The sequence below is a fragment of the Protopterus annectens genome, chromosome 4.part0 (assembly GCF_019279795.1).
Source record: "Protopterus annectens isolate FY-2018-M chromosome 4.part0, PAN1.0, whole genome shotgun sequence".
NCBI lineage: Eukaryota > Metazoa > Chordata > Ceratodontiformes > Protopteridae > Protopterus > Protopterus annectens.
The window spans coordinates 311311157-311337370 of NC_056733.1; the positions used below are offsets into that span (position 1 = coordinate 311311157).

The following is a 26214-nucleotide window of genomic DNA, read 5'->3' on the forward strand; positions in this document are numbered from 1 at the left end:
TGTCCCTCTTAATCCCTCCTAAAACTATTGACTTTTGGAGGAAAGGTGGTGAATTACACTTAATGAATAAAGACAATAATTAAGAGTTATAGACTTCTTTTACTTCAGAAAATGTGTATTAATTTATATGCTCTGATTCTGTCAATGTTTCAGGTTTATAGCACTAATATTTTAAAAGTGTCCCTGACTGTCCCTGATTTTTTCTTGACTTGTCCCTGATTCTGTTGAAATTTGTCCCCAATTGGTTGAGAGGTCTGGCTTGGTGCTGTGGTAGCATTGTCACCTCACAGTTAGATGTTGCCCGTTCGATTCTCAGTTAGAGCTTCTTCTGTGTGGCGACATGCGTGAATGGGCATTCCTTCATTGAAGGTTGTGCGTTAGGCCCGGCAAGCCAGCATGTAAAAAATCTACTGCCAATCATTAGTGGACTGGAGTTCCGCTGTGGCGACCCCTAACCGGGAAAAGCCGAAAGACACAACAACAAAAAGACTGGTTTACGTACTGTAACTTTTTGGGTAGTGAGAGTTTTAACCTGGATTATATATATATATATATATATATATATATATATATATATATATATATATATATATATAGTTTTGTTTTGTTGAACACCATGTTGCTTTTTTGTGATTTGTGTTGTAACCTGTGGCCTTGACATTGATTGAAAGGCTTTTCTCAAACAAGCTCACACACCGGTTAACATAAAATTAAACAATGCAGTCATGACTACAGTGTTTGTTAGTTCTAATATTTCTAAACTATAGAGAAACAGATCAAATATTTTAAATTTAATAATGCTAGATATAGTTTCACAATGCATGCATTTCAGGTCTTGTAAGTCAAGTAGGGTTTCAGTGAATCTATGCAGTAATAAAACTTGTGGTTTTACGTAGTACAGGTATCATTAAGGGAAAAAGGTTCCTATTGTTCCTCTAAGTACTTTCTCAACATTTTATTATAGCTGAAACAAAGAAAGGTCATGACTTCTGTAAATGCTCAGATTTCTTTCCAGCCCCAAAGGCACCACAGTGACACCTTCTTTTGTTAGACTTTATTTCTGTAAGTAATATCTGCCCTCCATTAAGATGATATAAGAACGTATTTCAAAGAACTAAGAAAGAAGGTAACACTTTACATCTGAAGAGTGGCATTTTCTTTGTGCATACTGTGTGTGCACATTTGGCAGAGTTTAGTTTGAACATGAAAAAATAACATTTTTTTGTAAGCAAAGGTGACTAGAAGCTAAAAAATTTAGAATGCACTGAACTGTTATTTTTAATTTCTGAGTCTGTGAATAAACCTTTATTGTTTATAAGAGATTTGCCACACTACACACACACACACACACTTGCCTAAATAATTTCAGGTTAGCCTGGCTTCATGGCACAAAAAAATGGAGCCCTTACTGCACCACAAATGAATAAGGCTCAAGGAAAAATCTGCAGTGCCTTCTGTGTGGAGTCTGCATGTCCTCCCTGCGGTCGAGTGGTCTCCGAAAGACATGCGTGAATGGGCGTACCTTCGCTGAAGGGTGGGCATCGGGCCAGCAACTCGGCACCATAAAAATCTATTGCCAATCATTAGCGGACCGGAGTTCTGCTGTGGCGACCCCTAACCGGGAAAAGCCGAAAAGACAACAAACTGGAGGCGACAGGGAGGGAGGAAGGGAGACGAATGAAGGGATGTACCCCACTTATTTCTTCAGGGGTAGTTAGAAGGTTGCTGGTGCTCGGTGAATGCATAAAGAAGGGTGATTTCTCTGGTAAAGACCAAGAAGCTACTTTCTGTGTTGGAGAAAAAAGGTTGGATCTGTTTGCTGTTGACTTTCTTTTGTGGAAGTAAGGGACATCCAGCACATTCAGCCCATTGCACTATTACTTTCCACAGAGTAAGATGAGTGTCTGCATGGGAATGAGAAAAAACCCTTAAACTACCCATGATATTTCTCCGAATGATTGACCCTTTCAGACGACCCTCTCCTGGTGGTGAATGAATGGGCTAATAAGCCAGGAGTGGGCTGATGATTGACAGACAGTGGGGGTAAGGAGTGCTAAGTAATAATTAGTTAAATTCAGGTTTGCCACGTGTGTGCATGTTTGTATGAAATGCTGTTATCAGTGTACTCAGACATCATTTCTATCTGATTCTGTTTTCTCATTCATGACTGAAACAAAAACTCTGAACATTACTGTACCAAGGACAGACAACTCCCTACTTTGCCAGTCACTTCCCATTTTCCTAGCATCATTTCCACTTTGCCCTACTGTTGGCAGTTCTTCAGTCTTAGAAATACACTTCATCACTCCAGTTTTCCTATTCGCCGTCCATGTGGAAACAAGTGAGGGAAAGTCTTTAGTTCTCAGCTTGATCAGGAAGTATAGTCAAAACAACATATTGACAAGAATGCATTCATTTCAGATTTGAGTATTCCAGCATCATTAACATAAATATTTTATTCTTGGTTGGAGAGATATCACAACAGTAAAATAAGACATCGTTCTTACCATATTTCCAAATAGTAACAAGGTAGCAGTTCTTGTAGATCCCATTCAGGGTACCATTTGTTTTTTATATTACAGTGACATTTGTTCCTAAAAGCAATAATGGCATATATAGTAACAACCAACTTATGCTAGAAATTAATCTTAAGGTGAATATGACTGACTTGTGGTCTGATTTCTCAGGAAGGTATTTAAAATTGGTGAGGAACAAAACTGCCCAATATTGGTAAGAACCAAGTCCTGGATTTTATTACTTCTTGTCGGGGTGTGGACAAACAGCTCCAGAATGTTTGCATTGATAAATTCTAGAAATTTCTGTCATGCATGTTTTTGGATGCATAAGTCTTCTGGTTAATAAAGGGGAAGTTGAAGTCTCCTATGAGAGTAGTGTTTGGCTTACTGCATAAGGACTGCGTACTGGTTAGGTAGGAGGTATGGGATGAGTATACCTCTCAACTGTACAGATTTTTGCCTTATATTTTTGGTCCATTTTTCATAAAATTGTGGCTTTCTGGTATATTAGTGGCAAATCACTGAGGACTGAAGTTAGAAAATAATGACAGACATTTGTGCTTTAGACTTCATACCCTTCAGAAAATTCATGCTAATGCAAACCCTGTTATTCTATCAATTTTCTAAGTTTGTAAAAGCAATATTTCAAAATTGTCCCTATTTGTACCACTTTTTTATGGGTTTGTCCATTCTTACTCTAAGAGGTTGAGAGGTATGGAGATGAGGGTGACATAGATGGTGGTCACACCTCTCAATTTCTTACCACAAGAATTCTGCACAATGCCAAAAATAATGAGGAGGCAAAGGTCTAAAATCAGGAACAAATTTTAATATTTTTCTTGTAAATTTAGAACATTGCTTAAATAACAGGTTTTGCATTAGCATGCATTTTCTGAAGAATATGAAGTCTGAAAGTCAAATAACCTCTCATTATTTGATGACTTCAGTCATCAACTGTAATTACAGAAGCCCAGAAATTTTATGAGGAGCAGACTAAACATATGAAACAAAAATCTGGACAGTTGAGAGGTATGGATGGCCTTCTGTTGTTAGCTATATGATATGATAAGATAAGGGGCTTTGGTAATAGTAAGCAGGAAAAGGGGAATTCCAGGTTATTATCTTGTTTAATGAGAGTGGAGGAAATGTTTTTTTTTTTTTTTTTAAGAATATGGAGGCAATGTGGGCCTAAATGTGTGGGAGGCATTGAAACCCTGCACTATTGGATTGCTCTCATTGGTCCTGAACCAGGTTTGTGTCAATGCATATATCAGTCTTTTTCCAGAGTTATGAATGCTTGTAGGGAATGGAGTTTTTTTTTATAAGGCTCCTAGCACTGAACAACACTGCCTTTATATTATCTGGATTCTGTTTTGTTTTCATGGAAGTTTTAGAAGAGTGGCATTAAAAAGGCACTATGAGGTGGACAAAGGCTTAGACAGTAAGCAGTAGCCTTAGGGGGACAAATGCAGACTATTCCTGCAAAGCAGTTAGGACTTTCAACCATCTCCATCCAGGCTGGTATATATTTTACCCTATTAAGATGACACCAGAAACTAAGCTAATTGTCAAGTCTATAATCTTTTGTTTTTATTGTGGCATCATTCTTGGTGATAGTAAACTGTAATATGGTTTATACCAGGTTCAGACTTCTGTTCCGAGAACACCATCAGTTTTGCCTCATTCAGAGTCAGATCCAGTGCTAGGTGACCTAAGCAGTTGCCTAGGGCCCATGCTGGTTTCTGAGGGGGCTCTGGCACCTGCAAGTAAAAAAATAAACATTAGCATTAGAACCTTGCAAGAGACTGTGCCAGAGTTAGACAAGTTTGCATTATGCAATTCCCATTAGAAACTGCTGGATATTTTAAGTATTGTACTACCACACAGAAGAACATTTTATAGCCAAGGGTGTGTGTGTGTGTGTGTGTGTGTGTGTGTGTGTGTGTGTGTGTGTGTGTGTGTGTGTGTGTGTGTGTGTGTGTGTGTCTCTGACTGACATGCCCCAGTTAGGGGCACTGTCTAGTTAAGTGACTTTTCTCAGAGTCAAACCCTGATCTTAATTATTAGCAAGCAGGTGTCTTAAGCCTCTACATCAACCTTTAGGTCTCCTTTTGTCAATCTCTGAGGATTACAATGTCAGTCATAGAATTTTTATAGCTGCATTGTTCAATGTCAATGGTGCAACAGGTAGCATACTTGCTTTTCATGCAGAAGGTTGTGGGTTCTCTTCCCACACCAGGTTGATTATTGATGCGCACCAATTTTTTTAATGTAACATACCAATTTATTCTTTAAGGGCGGCAGACACTGATTGTGTAGATGAAGCAGTGAAATGCAAGGTTGTTTGCCAGCAGCAACCTCTTCTTTAGTTACAATTCTCTTTAATGTAGAATTATTCAGATGACTTTTACTTCAGCAGAGTTGGAGTGGCCCTTATGATTGAAATGTTCTGAAATGGATAGTTTTGTCATTTTTAGTTTGTACATTTTATTTCACTGCTCATTGAAAAAATGTTAAAAACTACAAATTTAAAACACACACTGACATATTGTACTGTATCAAACAAGGAATATAATTTAATACAATCAGAAAAGTGAATTAAAAAAATGCATGCACGCATTTATGTGTAGTCCTAAAAGTGTGTGTAGGGGGTCTATAGTTTGAAAATAGTCTGAAGATACAGTTAGTCCACTGCTGGCCAGATGCATTTTCTATGAATGTTGGTTTCAGTGCAGTTTGAATGAATGCAGGTATCAAAGGAGGGGTAATTTATTGTTGCTCATGCAAAGTCTGTTTTCATTACGAGACTGTATTGGTTTGTTTAGCAAATAGCTGTCAGTGTTTGCAATAAAAATTTTAAATTAAATCCAAATATCTGTAATCATTGTAGATGTAAAGAAAAAATAGTATGTACACTGACAGGTTTGAACAATGTTTATATTAACTGGGAAGAGATGGCCAAGTAATGGGATACTAGAATTGTTGTGGGGGAGGAGAGGCATGACTGCAGGGGGGACCCTGATCCATTACTGTGCCTATGGTCCAATTTGACCAAGATCTGTCTCTGTCTCCAATAATATTATATAAGTGTATCTCTTGCACACTGTGTTTGTTTAAATAGTAGCTGGCTGTCAGTAAACATGAGACAATTGCTACATTGTCTCAGGATGTCTATTTTAGTGAAGCCAGTTAGCTATAGAGACTGTTGTAAAGTGCAAATCCATGGTCCCAGATGCTTACTATTGTGTGCTGAATGAGGAGTAATGCCTTTGAGGTTTGGAGTGGATATTGAAGGCACCATCTGCCTGATAGTGGAGATAGTCCTGGTCTCAACACAGCTGCATGCAGCAGTGAGTCATTGATTCTTTACCACTTCTTTCACCAGAAGCAAAAAAGTAGCACTAATTTCAAGCTGCTTCCTAAGAAGTAGTATTGACCCAGATGCTGCAATAGTCTTGTTAGAAACCTGGATGCAACAGAAAGCCAAGCTGCACAAAGGTATTGAAGAGGTTCACACCAAAACTGCAACCAGACATATAAGTGAAGTCCTATACACACTGCCCAATAATGGAACAGCAGGAAACAATGCCCCGCCACTATGCTTCTCAAAACTGCAACCAGACAAATAAGTGAATTCCTATACACACTGCCCAGTCATGGAACAGCAGGAAACAATGCCCCACCTCTACTCTTCTCACCAGGAGCAAAGCAGAAGCATCAGTCCAAAGCTAGATCCTAAGAACATTTTCAGGCTTTCCAGTGAGTAACAATCGCTACAAAGCTTAGGAAATAATGTTCCTGTTCTCCTCATGTCCCCAGGAGCAAAAATAGACACACTAATTCCAAGCTGATTCCTGAGGAGCAGTTCCTAGGCTGTCTACTGATTGGTAGTTGAAAGTTTTAAAAGCAAGATGGAAGAATGGGATAATGCTCTGAATATTGCAATGTATGCCAAATGAGAGGGATGCTATGAAACAGGCTAACTCAAGCTTTGAGAGTCTTAAGTGGAGGGCCTTCCCAATTTGATCCTTCAGTGCCAGTAAAACAAGCAGATGATTCTGGAAGGAGGTTCCAAAGTCAAAATTACAGTAGGGGCAGTCAGCTCAAAAGCCACATCACAGAACTTGCAGCTAAGTACCCTAAATAAGAAATCCTTCTTCTCTGTTTCTCCTCCTAATTAGCTAGATTTAATTCCTTTTCCATCAGTGAATGGAAAACAATTTATTTCAAACTGACTGTAGCTAAGAATGTTTAAAATTCTGAGGAATAAAAATTAAGGTAAAATAGAATTTAAAATAAACTGCAGTATAGTAAGGGCAAAAGTAAAGTAAAAATGTAAGTATGTACTGTTAATGTAGGAATAAATGCAGGTGGTATCTGTTGTTAAAATGGAGCACAACTTTAATGAATCACTGAATCACTTGATTGCAGATTCAGAAATACCTCAAGCTGCACTTCCACCCCATGTGCCATGGCACTTGTTTACAGCAGCCATGGTGTTCAAAATACACAACTCTGTAGACAGTTGTTAGGGCCACAGGTCTGTCTTTTAAGAAAGTAGTGTCTATCCACAAAATATCACTACTGTGGGTAACTGTGTCTTACATGAGCTTTCAGAACACTGCAGTGGTTTTGTACTGTATAGGTAATGCTTCATGTTCTTAATGATGCACCCCTCTGTATGCCCACCTCTCACCTGCACAGCTGTCATGTTCCCACTAAGATTCTGGTATTTCTTCGGAATGACTAGGCACATACACTGACACACTGTTCACCCTGAACTCATAAGGCCAATCCATTTCTACTTGCCATTTCCCCAATGACAGCAACATAACCTATGTAATGTAAGTATGTGATCCTGAATGTCATGACCTGTGTAAAGGAATCCTGTGCTTACAGTAGATGCAATACAGAGGTACTTGTGAAGTCAGAATGCCCCAGTTGGCTATATAATGTGTCTTGGTCCTCTGGCTGTCATTCCACATGTGTGTTACTACTTGGCGTGCTATACATGTCCCAGGTTCAATGCTGGGTACCTCTGTATGTGTAAGTAATACCGTTAGCATGCTAACACTCTGAACACTTTCCAGAAATATTCTATAGGCAGTTAAAAACAATTCTGAACAATGTTTGTGAATCCAGCTACCCTTCAGTAATTGTTCAGTGCATTCATGATGTATGTTGCATAAGATTTATTTGTGTCAGTGCAGTTTTGATCCTGTTATATTCCTTCCTATACATGTGGTATTAATTGTGCTACATCACAAAGCTAGTCATTGAACAGTTCACTATATTCCACATATAAACATGGCTTCTTCTGTATTACCAAAGTACTTCTAGAAACTCTTTCGCATTCTGGGTGAACACCATTATGCTAGTACATAACCATACTATGACGTAAACATTGTTGTAATGTTTTGCTCTGGAAGTAGCCATCAGCTTTTTCAACTTACTTTTACAACATGAGCTGACATGGATGGCTGTTGTGGCTTCTTGATACTTGCTCACGAGGCAGTCTTATTCTGATTGTAGCAAACTTAATGACAGGAAGAGATATTGGTGGTATAGTGGTGAGCATAGATGCCTTCCAAGCAGTTGACCCTGGTTTGATTCCCGGCCAATGCAAGAAATCTGTACATTTAAGCATTTTTGTCTCATAAAATCCTCCAAAGCTAGTTACGAAAATAAAATTGCCAAAGATTCCAAAGACAACCACAAAGCATTCTATAACTATGTCAGGAATCTAAATGGCAATGCTCAGATCTGCTCTGAGCTAAAACACAATGGCATTAAATATACTGATCCGAAGGATATTGCCAATATCCTGGCAGATCGATTCAGTGCCAACTTCACCCCCCTCTCACCCCCTAAATGGCCCATCTCAATACCGGAAGATTGCCAAATTCCAGTAATAATGGCCACACAGGTACAAAACGCACTCTCTAAAGCCAAGAATACAGCATCCATGGGACCAGATGACATCCCGGGCTGTGTACTACATGAACTACAATATGAACTGGCACCTCACCTAAGTGTCATGTTTAATCATAGCCTCACCTCAGGTTTCGTGCCCACTGAGTGGCGCAGAGCTACAGTTATCCCAATCCACAAGGGGATCCACCTTGGATCCCGGAAACTACCGTCCCATCAGTCTGACAAGCCTCATCTGCAAGGCCATGGAGCGTATTATCATGGAACTTATAAACAAAGACATCGGCAACCTTCAAACACTGGACCCCACCCAGTTTGGGTTTGTGAAGGGCCGATCTTGTCTCCTGAACCTGATTGACTTCTTTGAATCAGTCTCCAGAGCCATGGACAAGGGTAAGGTGGTCCACACAGCCTATCTAGACCTTGCCAAGGCCTTTGACACCATCCCCCACTCTGGAATCATAGATAAACTTACTAAGTTGGGCATTAATTCCTATGTCACCCAGTGGGTTGCTAAATGGCTTACTGATAGAACCCACACTGTAAAAGTAGCCGAATCCAAATCCAGCTCCAGACAAGTGACAAGTGGAGTACCTCAGGGTTCAGTCCTGGGGCCGCTCTTGTTTGGCATCTACTTCTCTGAAGTACAGGTCAACACTAAGGGACTCTGGCTAACAAAGCTTGCAGATGACTGCAAACTGGGAGCCATTATTGAATCCCCAAATGATGTGGATACTCTACAAAAGGGCCGTACAGAAACAGATGCTTGGTGCCAGAGCCATGGGCTCAAGCTCAATGCCAAGAAATGTATTGTTATCCCCGTTGGGAAAAAACATGTATCCATGAATTACCATATAGGTGGCAGTACACTAAACACAGAAAGTGTGATAAGAGACTTAGGGACACAGGTGGACAGTGGTCTCACCTTCAATAACCACATCGCCACAACAGTCAGGAAATCCTTCTATGTGGCACACCTCATCACGAAGGGCTTTTCATCCAGAAAAAGGAGGTCATTGTCCCACTGTACTCATCCCTCATTAGACCCATTATAGAATACAATGCCCCATTTGGTATGTACCTCTCAAGACATCTGCAACAACTGGAAAGGCCTCAGAAATACCTCACTAAAAGAATCACAGGCCTAAAGCAGATGCCCTACGCTGACCGCCTTAAAAACCTCCAGCTATACTCTGTTGCATATCGTCTACTCAGAGGCGATCTCTGCTTAACATACAAGGCCATGTCAAACCCAGAGCTGTTGGACATGCTACACCTAAAGAAATCCCAATCCCTCAGAGCTACACGCTCCAGGGATCTAAACCTTGTCATCACAATAAACAAAACATGCTGGAGGGATAGGTTCCTGACCCAGAGACTCCCCAGACTCTGGAATAGATTGCCCATACATGTCAAACAGAGTGCCTCTTTGGACCTCTTCAAGAGGAACCTTAACGATTGGATGGGAGAAAGGAAATTCACCCCAGCGATCACGTCAGTTGCCCTGCTAGACAGGGGTCCAGGAAAGTAAATAATGTGGGAAGGAATAGCCAGGGAATTGTTATGGCTAGGCTTGTATAGGCCCTAGGGCTGATAGCCTAGTACCAACCTATGAACCTATGAACCTATGCCCAATTGAATACATAGCAAATACAGTGAGAGTAAGACAGTAAAGGAACAAAGGGTAAGTACTTGTTTATGTGAAGTTTGATCACTTCAAGAAAGGATACCAAATGATGTTTGTCTTATTGTTTATTTGCAACTGTCTAAATATTTTCTCATTTTATGGACCACACATTCATTTTACTACAAGCAAGAGAGTATGCACTGATGAGTGATGTTATTTTTCCTGTTATACTGATAGCCTTCCCACTAAGCATAATTAAAGAATTCAAACTAAATAGGAGTATGCCATTTTAAATTTCTGTAGTTTACAGTGTCTGTTCATATGATGGTTCATTGGATACATTTGTTGCACTTTCTCTTCCATGTTCCCTACTTTAATTATACTTGTGTTTGCTGCTGTCACTGAAATACTGAAGGTCTGTGTATTCTGTGATGTATTTTATCTCTTATTTGTTGAGACATGATTGTTACAGTGAGCAAGTAACAGGTCAGTCAATTACATTCATCCAGTAAACCCCAACCAAACAGTTATAAACATTTCTATATACAATTTAGACATCTGATTGGGATAAAAGAGGATGGCCTTGTAATGTATTTTATCTTTGTTCCATCTGTGTAGTTGACATACATTAAAATACTGCATGTTCCTTTACCCAAATCACATTAATCCTGCAAACCCAAAATAATAAGGAAGCAGCAGCAGGCAGCTAGTCATTTTCCTCGCAGACATTCACAGCAGTTATATCAACTCTGTCCATAAGAGGTGTCCAATTAAGTAGTCCATCTTGCTTCTCAAAATTGAACACTAGTCCTGCAAAGCCAGATAGTGTCTATTTAAACTGAGTAAATGATGAGGATCAGTTACTTTCCTTCATCCGTTTCCAGCCTACCTGTACCCATCAGTTATAACTGTAAAGCCTGATAGCTTTGTAATATCTCACCAACACAAACAAGTTGCCAACATGCTGCACAATAAAGCATTCTAGGTTGCACCACACAATTCACAAAGCCAGAAATATTGCCAAAATATTTGATTGAGTACTGCCACTATTGCTGTAAAAATCATAACACCTATCTCACCACTGTCTCCAGTCTTATCACACAATTCTTTTCATTTCAGCTATCCAGAATACTACAGAATGTACCTGATTTTTGACTATCGTACCTTGTAAAGTTTTTGATCTTCCGGTAAATTGCTGTCTATTATAGCCAGTAGGCAAAGCCATGCATTAGAGATGCATACTTCGTAACTAGTTCAGTCTACTTATTAAAAAATAACTCCTTTGTATGGCTTCATAACTACATTTGTTCAGTGTGAAGTCTCTACTATGTGGCCTTGCAACGCTGAAGTCTAACATGATGAGACTTTAATGTTACATCACCTGGAGCACCCCCCCCCCCAATGGATCTGGCAAATTTTCTTTTAGAAGGACTGCTTCTTTTTACTATTTAGAACAAAGAACAGACATAGTGAAGGCCACTTAGTTGGCCTACGAGCAAGACCAGCCCTATTAACATTGTGTATCCAAGAGGTTGGTGGCTGGATTGGGTCAGGGCAGTAGCCAGATGCATTTCTGCTCTTATCTCTATGGCTGTCTGGTATCTTTTTCTTGTATGACCTACGTTTTCTGTTATGGGTCTTTGACACTGAATGTATGGTGCATGCAACGCTGGTCCTATTATGCCATTCTTACAAAACAAATTTTGCTTTTTCTGCATGCCATTATTGAATATGCCAGCTTCACATGCATGCACCTAGCGTTAGCCTCCTCATCTTCACCAGAAAATGCTTCAGCTTTGAAGACTGTCTCTGGGATAGGAGACCCAACATTTGGTAACTTATTCAAACTTTCTTGGCTGACCCATCAGACATTACTATTTATTTTATTAGACATAGTCATAATTTTAAACCTCTGTGGTTGGTCTCTTATTCTTCAATGTTCTTTTCTTTACAGGGCATATATTTACCCAGTTTAGACATTATTAATTTGAACATTTTCAGCTGATTTTTTTTGACATTTCTGTCAGCCTTCCACGTGATCTCGCTGATCTTTTAATGTCTGTAGTAAACTATAATGCTGCCTGATACTTATTACAGTTGCCCACTTTGCTTTTTATTGCATATTTCATTCCATGTGATAAACAAGTAATATTACATTGTTTTCATCGATTTGGCACATTTTGCTCCCATCCAGGTTTGAGATGACCTGCATTATTTCATTTTCATTTTTGACTTTAAATGTTTGACCCACACACCATACTGCAAGATCACCAAAGTCAATATCAGTGCACCTGCCTTTTTTACGTCGGTTCGATTCTCAGCTAGAGCGTCTTGTGTGTGGAGACATGTGTGAATGGGCATACCTTCATTGAAGTTTGTGCGTCAGGGCCGGCAACTTGGCATGTAAAAATCTACTGCAAATCATCAGCGGACCGGAGTTCCGCTGTGGTGACCCCTAACCATGAAAAGCCGAAAGACACAACAACAACTTTAAACTAATGTATGCCATGTATCTTTCCTGAAACATCCTGCATTTTGATCTGTCTTGAATACTTTGATCATTATGTGGTCACATGTCTTTCCTTGTTGTATGGTTATTGCTTCTGTGATACCTACACAGTCCATGTTGTTGGTATACCACGAAGTTGAAAAGCAAGGGTGGCATGTTTGTGTCTTTCTTTTCCTACCTGTTTGCCCACTAGTTATACTACTTTAATTATTTCATGCATCTTAGTACAGCTTTTATGTAATACTTTATTCATTTTGTTGTGTGCAACACTAACCTACAATGGCTACCTATACGTATTATGTGCAGCTTAATTTTGATTGAGAATTTAGTTTTTACATCAACTGCAAGGATTCTAATATTTATTTCTAAATGTGTCTTTCTAATACTGCTGATATTTTTACCTTCAGTTCACTTCGTATTTTTCCTCAGTTTTTCAGTTGGTGCTTTGACCTCTGTTTATTTCACCATAATATAACTGTTTCTATTATGTTGTTGATGCTTTGCATGCTTGTATGGAGAGATATGTCCACATAATATATCTTAGTAATGTTAGATTTAAGCTGGTAATGCAGTTTAAGGTTATCTCTTTCCGTAGTGCGTTAGTCTCCTTTCAGAGGGAATGAAGGTCTCAGAAACAAAGAAACATGTTTTAGTCTGACTTGTTTTAACAACTACAGAAGGTTCATTTATAACATCAGCATGCCACTTTGTGATTCTTCTCCTCATGATATTAGAAAGTTCCAGTGCTTAACAGTAGTCAAAGCAGATCTTCACATTTGCTTCTCTGAGACCAATGCAATGCAACTACTTAAAATGATACCATAGGGGTGCACATGTAATTGCGCATTCTCCTCTTTCACTTGATTACAAATAGCCAACTATACTACCAGTATGCCTATTCATTGTGTTCAGCAAATAAGTTGTATATGCCCATTTTGTGTATTAGAGTTTATGCAAATAAAGCATTCATCTCTTCTCTGACCACCCCCCTATACAATGTCATATGCAATGGAACCAAACATTTTTTATTTTATATGATTGATTTGTGTCTTTTGCTTTAAATGTACCTGAAAAAGACTGTAGTGTACATAAGCCGTCATATAGTAAGTGAAGAAATATGTAAACATTGATGACAATTAATAGGCTGACATGTAATTTAGGATTATATAATCAGATGTATATTGTGCAATGATGTTCAAAGGGGCCCTGCAGATCTTTTTTGATGGTACTAATACCCAGACTATTTTTTGTTATTCCAGCCATACACATTTTTCATATCTTGTTCAGTTATCCTTTGGTGCTAGAAGATTATTTTACAAAATTCAGAAAGGTGGTGTACACCTTGCAGTAACGATTTCCAATTCAGAGACAGACCTACCACAATGCTTTAGCATGAAGATGCTCAGCACCTTGATGGGATGCCCCCATGGATGTGATAAATGCTAATGAGGCATTTTGGTAGAAGAAGCATATGCTAATTAGCCATGTACTTCTCCCTGGAAATGTTTGCAGTAAAGCAGTTATGCAACCATGTGATTCAGATAATTTCTGACTGTGTAAAGTAAATGGGCTGCTTGTGTTATTAAACATGGCCAAAAGCTTATGTTCGCCCATTATGGTCAAGGTAGGTGCCGAGGAGTTTACAGGACAAGTAGTGTTGGGAGGGGGTGTATGTGTGGGGCTGCATTTGTTAGGGTATGAGTGTGCATGCGTGTTTCTCTGCCTCGGATTTCTCAGTAGAGGGGTTAGTTAGGCGCTTGAGTTAGTACTAGGCTAACAACCCTTGCAGGTGATTATAAGCCTAGCCACTTATCCCATGTGAAAATTAAACCCTGCACCCTGTATCTGTAAGGTACACACCTTAACCATTATGCCATCGCCCCAACCCTGTTAGAAAATTCCAGTGCTTAGCAGCACCCAGTGAAGACCTTTTAGCTAACACCATGCAATGCAACTACTTAAAAAGATACCATAGAGTTGCCGGTGTAATTGGGCATTCTCTTTCTACACATGATTACAGGTAATTATTGGGGGTGTGTGTGTGAGTGAGTGTGAGTGAGTGTGAGTGAGTGTGAGTGAGTGTGAGTGAGTGTGAGTGAGTGTGAGTGAGTGTGAGTGAGTGAGTGAGTGAGTGAGTGTGTGTGTGTGTGTGTGTGTGTGTGTGTGTGTGTGTGTGTGTGTGAGAGTGTGTGAGAGTGTGTGTGAGAGTGTGTGTGTGTGTGTGAGAGAGTGTGTGAGTGAGTGTCTGAATGTGTTGGAAGGGGCTGTAACACATCTACACACCCCTAGACTAGTGAACAAATCCAGTAGTGTTGGAGGGGGAGGTGAGTCTCACTAGACACGAAGGATACGCTTCATACTGTACCTTAAAGACACCTAAGAAAAAATAAGGATGATGAAAGTGTGGGGGAGCACTTACGGGGTTACTTTTTATGTCTGTCCTAAAGGCATGCAGTAAAAAAGAAAGTTTATGTGTGTCACAGACTGAACACTAGGCATCAGGAATACTGTATAAAACATGTACTAATGGCACTCAAAAAAGATCCAACCTTGTACCACCCCACTTCACACAGAGGATGTTATTTCTCTACACCACTACTAGATACCAGATATATTGCAAAATTATACCTAAATGTTGGGAGGAAAAAAATGGAAGGGGGGCTTGGGAGGAGAGGTTTCAAAGTATGATCCCTTGGCAGAGAGCAGAATTAATAACACATTACACTAATCATAGTGTCACTTTTTTTTTTTAACATTATGGGAACTGTGACCATCAATAACTGCAAAGGTTAGTTACTAGAGACAGGGTGCCAATAAACAGATGTGTTGGGGGCGAGGGCTCAGGACAAAGTTGAGAGGAACACTAGATGACACCAGAGAGAATATGGAAATTATTATGTGGACTCACTTAAATACTTTGTAGAGCAAAAGATGTAAAATCAAGATGCACATTATGAACCGTAAGAAGATTAAAACTCTTATGCCTGGCATTATTGAATGACTGTAAGGATCTGTGATTTACAAGGGCAGCAACATAAACACAAAAAGAGATATTGCGGATATTCTGGCAACTCAGGGACATTTATCAGGTATGTGATGTGTTGTGGGATGACTGTGCTACCATAATGCATAGACCATCAATGTTATCTACTTCTGGAAAGTGCTGGTTAGCATTAGAGGTGGTTTAAGGTAATTCAGAAACAGGCATACTAGCTGGTAATGAGGTCTTTCTTCGGTCTGGCTAACATGTCTCTGAATCAAAAGTTGCTGCATTGTATAAATAGCCTATTTTTTTACTGTAGCTTTTATTGCCAGCACTGAGTTTTTTTTCGGGTCCCTGTGTAGTCTCTCCTAGTATAGCAAGTTGTAGGCTGTTATCTTATGTATATCTGAAGGCTTTAGGAAGCAAGTAACACAGGAAACACCAGCTGATTATTAAGAAGTTATGTGTTTACTTATTAAGGGATTGCTATCAGGATCCATTAAGGCAGTACATACGCATAGTTATTTTCTGCCAGTATTTTCACCTCATATCAGCATAATTATTGGGAAACAGTCAGAAAACTGGAAAGTCAACATACTAAGCGTATTTTTGAGTAACGTAATATATAACCTTGTGTTCATGCCTGTATCGAAGAAGGCAAGAGCAAAGGGTTATTCAGTCTGTTGAGTGGGTGAAGGCTTTATTAGTAAGTGCATGAACAAAACTGCTTATGTACTCTTTCGTATGTGCTGTACTTTTGTAATTAGCAGCAGTGATAAGGCGGGAATTGCAAAAGCTGTGAATATGTGGGGAGGAAACAGTGATCAAGGGCTGGGGAGATATTTTTGTGGGGTCCTTTATGTGAAAAATTAGGTTTTGCATGTTTTGTGGTATGCAGTGCTTTGATGGTCATTTGGATAATATTGTTTGCAAAGAGATGGTACAATCCGTTTGAGTAAGGGTAGTACAGGAAGTTCGTATCCTCCCCCGTTTATTTTATCAGGAGCAGAGAGTCGAAAGAATTGTACCCTGTGAAATTGTTCTTTTTCCTTCCATTTGGAATCCCTCTTTTAAAAAGAGTTGATTAGGTTGCATATGGTTAAGAACTGTGTTGTAACATCTGATAATGAGGTCATGAACTGTATCTGAGAAGTAGTGGGACTTTATTATATTTTATTCAGGATTACAGTTCTAGGAAGCAGAAGTACCGCCATACTTGAATGGCTTTAAAAATGCATTTGACAGAAAGTAGAAACAAGTGCATCTCATACAAATGTCATTATTTAGCAGCTCTTAGGATATTTAACAAGGATCTGGAATTGCTAACTTCTGAACCCTGAATCTTCTGGTATATAATATGGCAGCAGGAGCAAATGTAATTTAGAAGGCTACCACATGAGACCAAAAAGGAGAATATTATAATAAATGTGATAAACACACCTGATGTCCTTCAAGAATGCAACTGCAGTCCTGACATATGGGTTGTCCTGCCTCAGGCAGCCCTTCGGTCGGCCGGAAGGAGAATATTATAATAAATGTGATAAACACACCTGATGTCCTTCAAGAATGCAACTGCAGTCCTGACATATGGGTTGTCCTGCCTCAGGCAGCCCTTCGGTCGGCCGGATTCCAAAGTCTGGGTCTGGCGTTGGCTGATGTCACCTCTTCCCCGACGTCAGAGCGGCTGGGGTATAAAAGCAGCAGCCGACGCCATCTTCTTCAGTCTTTCTTGCCGCGCGGTGCCCGAAGCAGAAGCAGTTCGCAAGTGCCGGTCGGCCAGCTCCTGTGTTTTCAGATCCGAAGTCATCAAAAAGCTAAGTACCCCGTTTGGGAACCTTTTCTTGCCTCAGCCGATGTCAGATAAAACTGCAAAAGTTAATAATTGCTTGTCTTGTGGTAAACAAATACCTCATAAGGACTTCCATTCTTACTGCCTTCCCTGCCTCGGCCCAGACCACGACGTCTCGGCCTGTGCTTGCTTCAATAAGCGCACACTTAGGCGCCGGGCAGAATTTGCTGAAGACTTTTTTGGGGAAAATTACTCCTATATCATGCCGTCGGAACTACCGACAGCACATATTTCCAAAAAACGGAAGGACCGGGACCGACATTCGCGGCCTGCGACTTCCACTGACACCACGCTAAAGCCTACCGTGAGTGCATCGGTCTCTTCGGAGGCGGTAATTCAACCGCTGCAGGCCGACGACACCGCTTTACCGCACACTTTGGTCCCGGAGGCTACCCCGGTGCCGGTTGTTGATTTTCCTCCTGAAACCGAAGCCCAAGATTTGCCTGACATCATACCGGTGGACAAAGTTACTCCAGCACGTGGGGCAGCTAGGCCTCCTGTGTCTATGTCCATCAAGGCCTACACATGTGCTAAGTCTCACCCTCCTAAATCTTTTTCACAGGGTCCCACTTCTGATAAACAGATCATGACTTTAGCTGCAGATCTAATTTCTTTAATCAGAAAAAAGGCCTAGGGTTGAGCAGGCAGATACCCTTTCCTCAGATGAAGCCTCTGGTGAGTCAGGCCATTCAGATTCCCAGGAAGAATCCTTCCCTGCCTACATGGATTCTGATGCTGATGAATCCATTCCCTCTGCCTCTCCTCCTGAGGATATTTCTTTCGGGGAAATTCTCCACTCCATGAGAGAGCATTTTCAGTGGCAGGGCCAGGATTTCTCCGACTCCAGGAAAAGGCTTCGGGCGTTCCTTAAGTTACCCCAGCACAGGCCTTTAGCTATACCCCCAGTGTTAGATGTATTGGATGATGTGTACTCAAGACTCCAGTACTTCTCCTGATTCTCTCCCTCCTGCTCCTGTCAAGCCAGACAGATACTACAGGGTTCCTGAAACTCATAAGCATCTCTTTAAGGCCCACTCTGTTGACCTAGAAACTATTTCTCAGGGGCCCAAAGGAGTGGCCACTTCCACGGCCTAAAATCCTTTGCCCGCAGACAGGGAATCTAGGTCCCTGGAGAGGTGGGGTAAAAAAGTTTATACCTCATCCACCCTTGCCATGAGGGCACTTAACTGTCTTTTTCATATGTTTCAGTATCAGGATTTCTTGATGGATGATTTGCAAAAAAAAAGTTAGCCTCTCCTGAGCCTTTAGATAGAAAGGCCTTGCAGGATTTGGTTCATAATACTCAGCAGGTTAGCAATCATTTTCTTCAGTGTGGTTATGATGCATTGGAAGCTTCATGTAGGCAGCTATGACAGGGGCCGTCATACGTAGACATGCTTGGTTGAAAGAACAGACATTGCCAGATCATGTTAAAGTAAAGCTTCTAGATGCACCTCTGGAAAAACACAAGCTATTTGGTGCTAATGCACAGGGTGTGTTGAAATCAATTGAGGAAAAGGCTAAATCAGTACAAACAGTCAAAGATTTCCTCCAGGTTCAGCCACCAAGGTTCAGTAGGAATTGGCCTTCGAAGAATTGGTCCTTTCCAGACACTGACAAGTTCCAAAGGGGAAAAAACAGGCGTGCTCGAGGTAGAGGGCAATACCGAGGCTCCTACAGGGGCCGCCAATGGCAACCAACTAATCAGAGAAGTGGCGCAGGGACTTCTACTGCTCCACAGGGACAATCACAATGACTTGACTTTGACACTGCCGACGAAGGCTCAAAGAGAAGCACCTTTAGGCGGAAAATTATCTTTATTTTCAAAAAATTGGCACATTTTTACAAAGGACAAATGGATTTTGGACATAATAGACAAAGGTTACAGGTTCCACTTCCATAACTTACCAACAAGACAAGGCATGCCAAACCTGCCACAAAATCAAAGGGCAGAGGCACTCATACAAGTTTCAAAGCTGCTACAAATCAAAGCAATAGAAAAGGTTCCTCCTCAGGAACAAGGCCAGGGATTCTACTCAAGACTGTTCCTTGTTCAAGAAAAGAAAAGCAATGGAGACCTATACTGGACTTGTCCGCTCTAAACACTTTTCTCATTGTGCCAAAATTCAAAATGCTGACGTTACAGCAACTTCTTCCCATGCTGGGCAAGGGGTCTTGGCTGGTTACTCTGGACCTCAAGGAGGCATACCTGCATGTCCCAATCAGACACAGCTGCAGAAGATACCTCAGATTTCTTGCAGGGTCAGAGCATTATCAATTCTCAGCATTGCCTTTTGGCTTATCTACTACGCCCAGAGTATTCACGAAATGCCTGGCATCAGGAATTGCACATTGCAGACTTCAGGGGATACAAATATACCCTTACCTGGACGACTGCCTTATACAAGCAGACAGCAAGCAAGCCTTGATAAGAAACTTCACTTACTACAGGCTTTGGGATACACAGTCAACATTCAAAAATCAAGACTACTGCCATCCCAACAAATAATTTTTCTAGGAGCCAAACTGGACACAAACTCACAAATGGCTTTCCTCACAGAAGAAATACAAGAACAATTACCAGATTACTTCAAAAGCCTAGCAAAGCACACCCAGATGACTGCAAGGAAAATCCTGCAGGCCCTGGGTTTCATGGCATCTTGCATTCTTCTGATTCCACTGGCAAGACTACACATGAGAAAACTACAATGGTACCTAAAAAGTTTATGGTCCCAACACAGCCACAACTTAGAAGCAATTATTCCACTCATTCCATGTCTACAAAGGAATTTTGTGGTGGGCACAAGCAAGCCAGCTAAACAAAGGCATGTCTTTCAACAAACCTCAAGCAAGCCAAACCATTACAACAGACGCCTCAGATCATGGATGGGGGGGCGCACATGGAGGACAGATGCATTCAAGGGCAATGGGCACCCCGAGAATTGCATCTGCACATCAATCAAAAAGAGATGTTGGCAGTGATTTATGCAATCGAGGCCTTCGGAAAATTTCTTCAGCAAGGTCATCTGCTAATAAAGACAGACAACACCACTGTTATGTGGTACATAAACAAACAGGGAGGCACCCATTCTTACCCCCTCTGGAGACTAACAATGACTCTTTCGGAAAAGTCCCTGAAACTGAACATACAGTTGCAATGCCAGTTTGTCCCAGGCAAGGACAATGTTCTGGCGGACAGTCTAAGCAGAAACATTATGGACCCGCACGAATGGATGTTGCATCCAGACATTTTTTCACAAATAACTCATGCATGGGGAAGGCCGGACATAGATCTCTTTGCCTCACACCTCAATCATCATCTGAAGAAGTTCTGCTCAAGGACACACCATCCTCAAGCCTGGAGAATGGATGCTCTCCTTCAGCTGGAATTCTCTAACAATCTATGCATTTCCACCTCTACCATTAATGACCAAGGTGTTACTGAAGATCAAAGCAGAACAACCGAAAGGCATTTTGATAGCTCCAGACTGGCCAAGACAGCACTGGTATCCATTACTAAGGAGCATAACTCGCACCAAGCCGTGGCTCCTGCCTCAATGGCCTCTGCTTATAACTCAGCACAATTACAGGACTGTTCATTCCAACCTGCAAACATTGCAACTGACAGCTTGGAGGGTTCCATGACTTCTCCCATATCTCTCTCCAAAAGTTCAAGAGATCTTACTGGAAGCACGCAGGCCTTCCACCAGAAAAACTTATTCAGCCAAATGGAAGAGATTCAACATCTGGAATGCCAACAAGGGTCAGGATGCATCAGTAATGAGCATCCCACAGATACTAGAATACTTGGCAGAAATGCTTCACAATGGCCTTTCATATTCTTCCATAAAAATACACGCTTCAGCAATTTCAGCAAAATACAGCTGTGATCCACCTGTGTTTTCACATCCTTTGCTAAGACAGTTTCTAAGAGGGATAAAGAATATTAAACCTCCAAGAAAACCACCAGTGCCTGCATGGGACCTCAACTTCGTCTTGGAAAAATTAACTCTTCCTCCTTTTGAGCCAGCAGCATCTTCAGAATTGCAATTTCTCTCCTGGAAAACAGTTTTCCTGTTGGCAATTACTTCAGCAAGAAGAGTCTCTGAGATACTTGCCTCATGGCAGTACCTCCATTTCTCATTTTCCATCAGGACAGAGTCTCTTTAAGAACCAATCCTTCATTCATGCCAAAAGTGATATCCAGGGTTTCTCTAAATCAAGCAATTCACCTGCCTACTTTCTTTCCCAATCCTCAAAATAAAGGAGAAAAGCTTCTGCACACTTTGGACATACACAGGCAATTGCGCTACTACTTGGACAGAACAAAGGCCAACAGAAAGTCTGATGAACTATTTGTAGCTTACGCTGCTGGAGTACAAGGAAAGGCAATTTCCAAACAAACAATTTCAAAATGGATTGGAAACTGCATCAGATTCTGCTACTCTTTCCATGGAAAAGGTGTGCCAGCCAATATCAGGCCACACTCCACCAGAGCTACAGCCACCTCCACAGCCTTTCTAAGAGGGGTGGCTACAAAGGACATTCTAGAAGCTGCTACATGGAGCTCCATGCATACATTTTCCAAACATTACAACCTGCCTTTATATTCCAGATCCCGAGCAGGCTTTGCTTCTGCAGTCCTGCAGGGCATTTTAGCTACACCATCCTTATCTTAGATCCTACCACCCCAGCTTGGCTATGGTATTCAACCCATATGTCAGGACTGCAGTTGCATTCTTGAAGGACATAGTACAGTTTTGTACCTACCATAAATGTAGATGTCCGATAGATATGCAACTGCAGTCAGGTTTTCCTCCCTCCTACACCTCTGTAATTCTTTTTAGGGTCCACTCCCCTTTTCAAATTAGCTGGGGATATCTGTTATGGTGTATCTGTTTATTACTGTTGTGCATGTCTGGAATTTTTATCCATTCTCTAAATTTAGCCTTCCTTGGAGGGCACCTGGCATCTGGGGCAAGAAACACTGAAGAAGATGGCGTCGGCTGCTGCTTTTATACCCCAGCCACTCTGACGTCGGGGAAGAGGCGACATCAGCCGACGCCGGACCCAGACTTTGGAATCCGGCCGACCAAAGGGCTGCCCGAGGCAGGACAACCCATATGTCAGGACTGCAGTTGCATATCTATCGGACATCTACATTTATGGTAGGTACAAAACTGTACTTTTTCACATTTGATGAATTATTAAACTTTCTGCTATTTCCTCTGAGCAAAAATTAAAATATTGCTTTTCTTCAAGTGCAGAAATGATGGGCATAGGTATGATATACTACTTTACAAGTTATACATTCTGTTTCTATTTCTTGTTAATTTTATTTGCCATGGACAGCACCGAGGTACATTCCAAGAATGTAATTTTTTTTTGTGTGTATATAGCTAAAATGTGCCAGAAAATTATGTGAAACATTAGAAACTGTGCTGGTTAAAAATATATAATTGTATTTGTGTAATGAAAGTTATTTGATGAGACCTTCTAAGGGTAGTATTTATATATTTTTTCCAGGGTAGAGTAGTGTACATGCGGACCTTTTTCAGACTAAGATGAGGAGCACTGCCTGGTTAAATTACTTGATAAGAGTTGCACAGCAGGAAAAAACTGAAGTTGTTTGACTCAAACCTGGATTGCAGGATAGAGCTAATAATAGCGCATACCTAAATCCTTATATCACCTGTGTAGCATTTGTAGAAATGTGTTGCTTAGAGACACAAGATGGCATACATTGTGAGGATTATCTCCATTAATGTCAACATTTATAAATACTGAACTATGCATAATTGAAAAATAAATATTGGCATTAATGGATATTGAAAACAAACATTTGCGAACCTTCAGTGATCAAAAAATAAAAACAAATGCTTTCTTTTTCTGTTCATTACATAGGTTCATAGGTTAGTACTAGGCTAATTGCCCTTGTGGGACATTTTAAGCCTAGCCAATTATCCCTTGAGAGACTCAAACCCTGCACTTTGTGTTTGTAAGGCAAACACTTTAACCATTAGGCCACCCTCCCAACCCATAAAAAAATACCTTCACATTTGTTTGAATAGTGGTACTCCTAGGGAAAGGGGGTTTTGTCATGGAAGGATTGAGTTAGGAGCAGAGGCAGGGTAGTTGCTAGGGTTGTTATACATAAATAAGATGGACAAGGAGTCCTAACCAATCCTAATCCTGCCACTGACCCTGACTGCAGCCCTACACACACTACATTAAAAACCTGTTCATAATAGTACCCCTACACTAGCTAAAATACACACTACCCAGACTTAACACACGTACAGCATTAAGTGTATCCTCTTACCTACTCTTTGATGAGACCCTAACACACAAACAGTTGCACACACATTCCTACCCCTACTGCCAAAACTTTTGGTGTACACAAAAACTTCAGCATTAATTAACAACCTCACTTACCTGCATGCAAGCAAACCTGGCACATCACATGGAATGTCAATATTCCCAACATCAACATTTCTGGAATTCGTGATTTGGAGAACTCCTGTTTTTTGTGGTTTTCGTGATTTGGAGAACTCCTGTTTTTTGTGGTTTTCGTGATTTGGAGACTCCTGTTTTTTGTGGTTTTCGTGATTTGGAGAGCATCCATTTTTTTTTTATTTCTGGAATTCAGAAACACTTGATGAAAATCACACATCAGTTCACTTTGGCAACATTATGTGATTCAGCAAAATTAACTATAACCATTGTGAGATATGTGTATGGGGCGCTTTAAAGATTCAAATGCTATTGTTGCATAGCACGTAGGTTGTAAAGATGATGTAGACATCGAGTCCCCTCCCCTTCATATTTTAATCTGTACAGTATTTAAAAAATTGCTGATTCCAAGACTTTTGGAACCAGAATAAAAACACTGAATAAGTATGGTATTTCCCTTTAATGGCTGCATTAATTTTCAATTTGTACCAACAGAAAGAGCTCTCCTGTAACCAAGAGTGTCCAAGGATGTGTGCCTACAAGCTGGTGACTATTAAATTTAAATGGTGGGGTCTACAGAACAGAATAGAGAACTTTATCCAAAAGGCAAGTACATTTTGTAATTATAAATTTCTATCACTTTTTAGAGTAATTTTAGAATTATAGTTAATCTCTTAAATTGCAGAGTTTATCCTTTCTAGACAAATGGGTCTGGTGCTGTTGTCACTGTGATGAAACATGAAACATGTTATAGAATAAGTATAACAGTATTGCAAATAAAATAATTTTGAGAGAGAGAAAATTAAAAAAAAAAGTCAATTGATGTCTTAATAATTTCTGTATACTTTACAGTTAACATTTTCCTGTTTTTGGATCTTTCAGAAATGTTTCAGTTGCTTTAACTTGTACATTTCTGCCTTTTTATACTGTTGAGCACAGTCTGTTAAATTGTATTTATTTAGTTTTTGGTCAACATTCAGACTTTCTCTTTGGACCTTAACAAGAAGTAGTTAAAACTTTAAATGAACTAAAATATAAAATTACTCAGAGGCCCAACAAAATTGCCTCATTGGTACTTTAACGAAGGACTTACATTACAGTGCTTCACCATTGTAACATTTGTATGTTAATTAGTTGCATCATAAGTTGCTTTAATTATGCAATGGATACAGTGTCAGATAAATACATTTCTAGCAAAAGTGTCAGCTTTCATTTTCTGCAGCCATATTGATATTGGTTCCTCAGCTTTAGCTGGTGACTTCCCTTGCAGCTTCTATCCATTCAGACAATATTATAGCAATAACCCACGTCTGGGTGTGGGTAATGCTGGATTTAACCACGGTTGGTGTGGTTTGGTCACGAGGGCGAAGCCCAATTGACCAAACAAAGCCAACCGTGGGTAAATCCAGCATTACCCACACCCAGAAGTGGGTTATTGCTATTATACAATGACATTATTTAAGAAAAAAAATAATTAATTTTCTTAAATAATGGCATTGTATAATGCCTCCTTGCTGCCCTTCCACAGCTGTCTGGTATTCTGCGGCAGTTCTGATGTACTGCGCATGTGTATGCCAACGCAGTACATCAGAGCTGTGGGCAAAAGCAACGGAGAAAGCAAGATCTCCGTTGCTTTTTACAAACTGTTTTGCTATGTTAAATGGGTTTAACATAGCGAGACAGCTTTAAAAAAAGTAACGGAGCCGTTGCTTTTTTAAAGCTGTCTAGCTATGTTAAACCCATTTAACATAGCGAAATAGTTTGTAAAAAGCAACGGAGAAAGCAAGATTTCCGTTGCTTTTTACAAACTGTCTCGCTATGTTAAATGAGTTTAACATAGCAAGACAGTGTAAAGCAACAGAGATCTTGCATTCTCCGTTGCTGGAGTTTAACATAGCGAGACAGTGTGAAGCAATGGAGATCTTGTGTTCTCCGTTGCTGTAAAAAAAAGAGTTATAGTAATGGAAAAAGTCCGGGCGACCGGACCTTTTTCCATTACTAGAACTCTGATTTACAACGTGCACGCTGACCAATCAGCGTGCACATTTTTTGAATATTAATGGGGGGGTCGTTGTATAATCTGCTATTTATCATATTATGGAGACTAATCACATAGTGTAACAACTTGTCATTTTTTTGTCATTTGTGTTGTTTGTGTTGCAGTCCACATCAGTTTTAAGGCATTCCATGCAACTGCTATGTTGTGAATCTTAACAGGAGGGGGAAACATTTGAGTCCAAGAAGTAGGAGCAGAATGTTTCTGCAATGTCTTTATTACTTGCCATGGATATAAAGTGGAGGAAGTTGGGTTTCCAGAGACTGATGACAACAGAGAGCGGTTTAGGT

General features: G+C 40.4%; 1 protein-coding gene across 1 annotated transcript in view; it reads left to right on the forward strand.

Annotated features, from left to right (window-relative positions):
* The window catches only part of PITPNB (phosphatidylinositol transfer protein beta), an 862947-nt gene that overhangs the window by 760089 nt on the left and 76644 nt on the right, over positions 1 to 26214 (forward strand). Inside the window, exon 9 of the mRNA XM_044068302.1 lies at positions 24364 to 24474. Within this exon, the coding sequence (XP_043924237.1) occupies positions 24364 to 24474 (111 nt within the window). The remainder of the gene's footprint in view (positions 1 to 24363; positions 24475 to 26214) is intronic.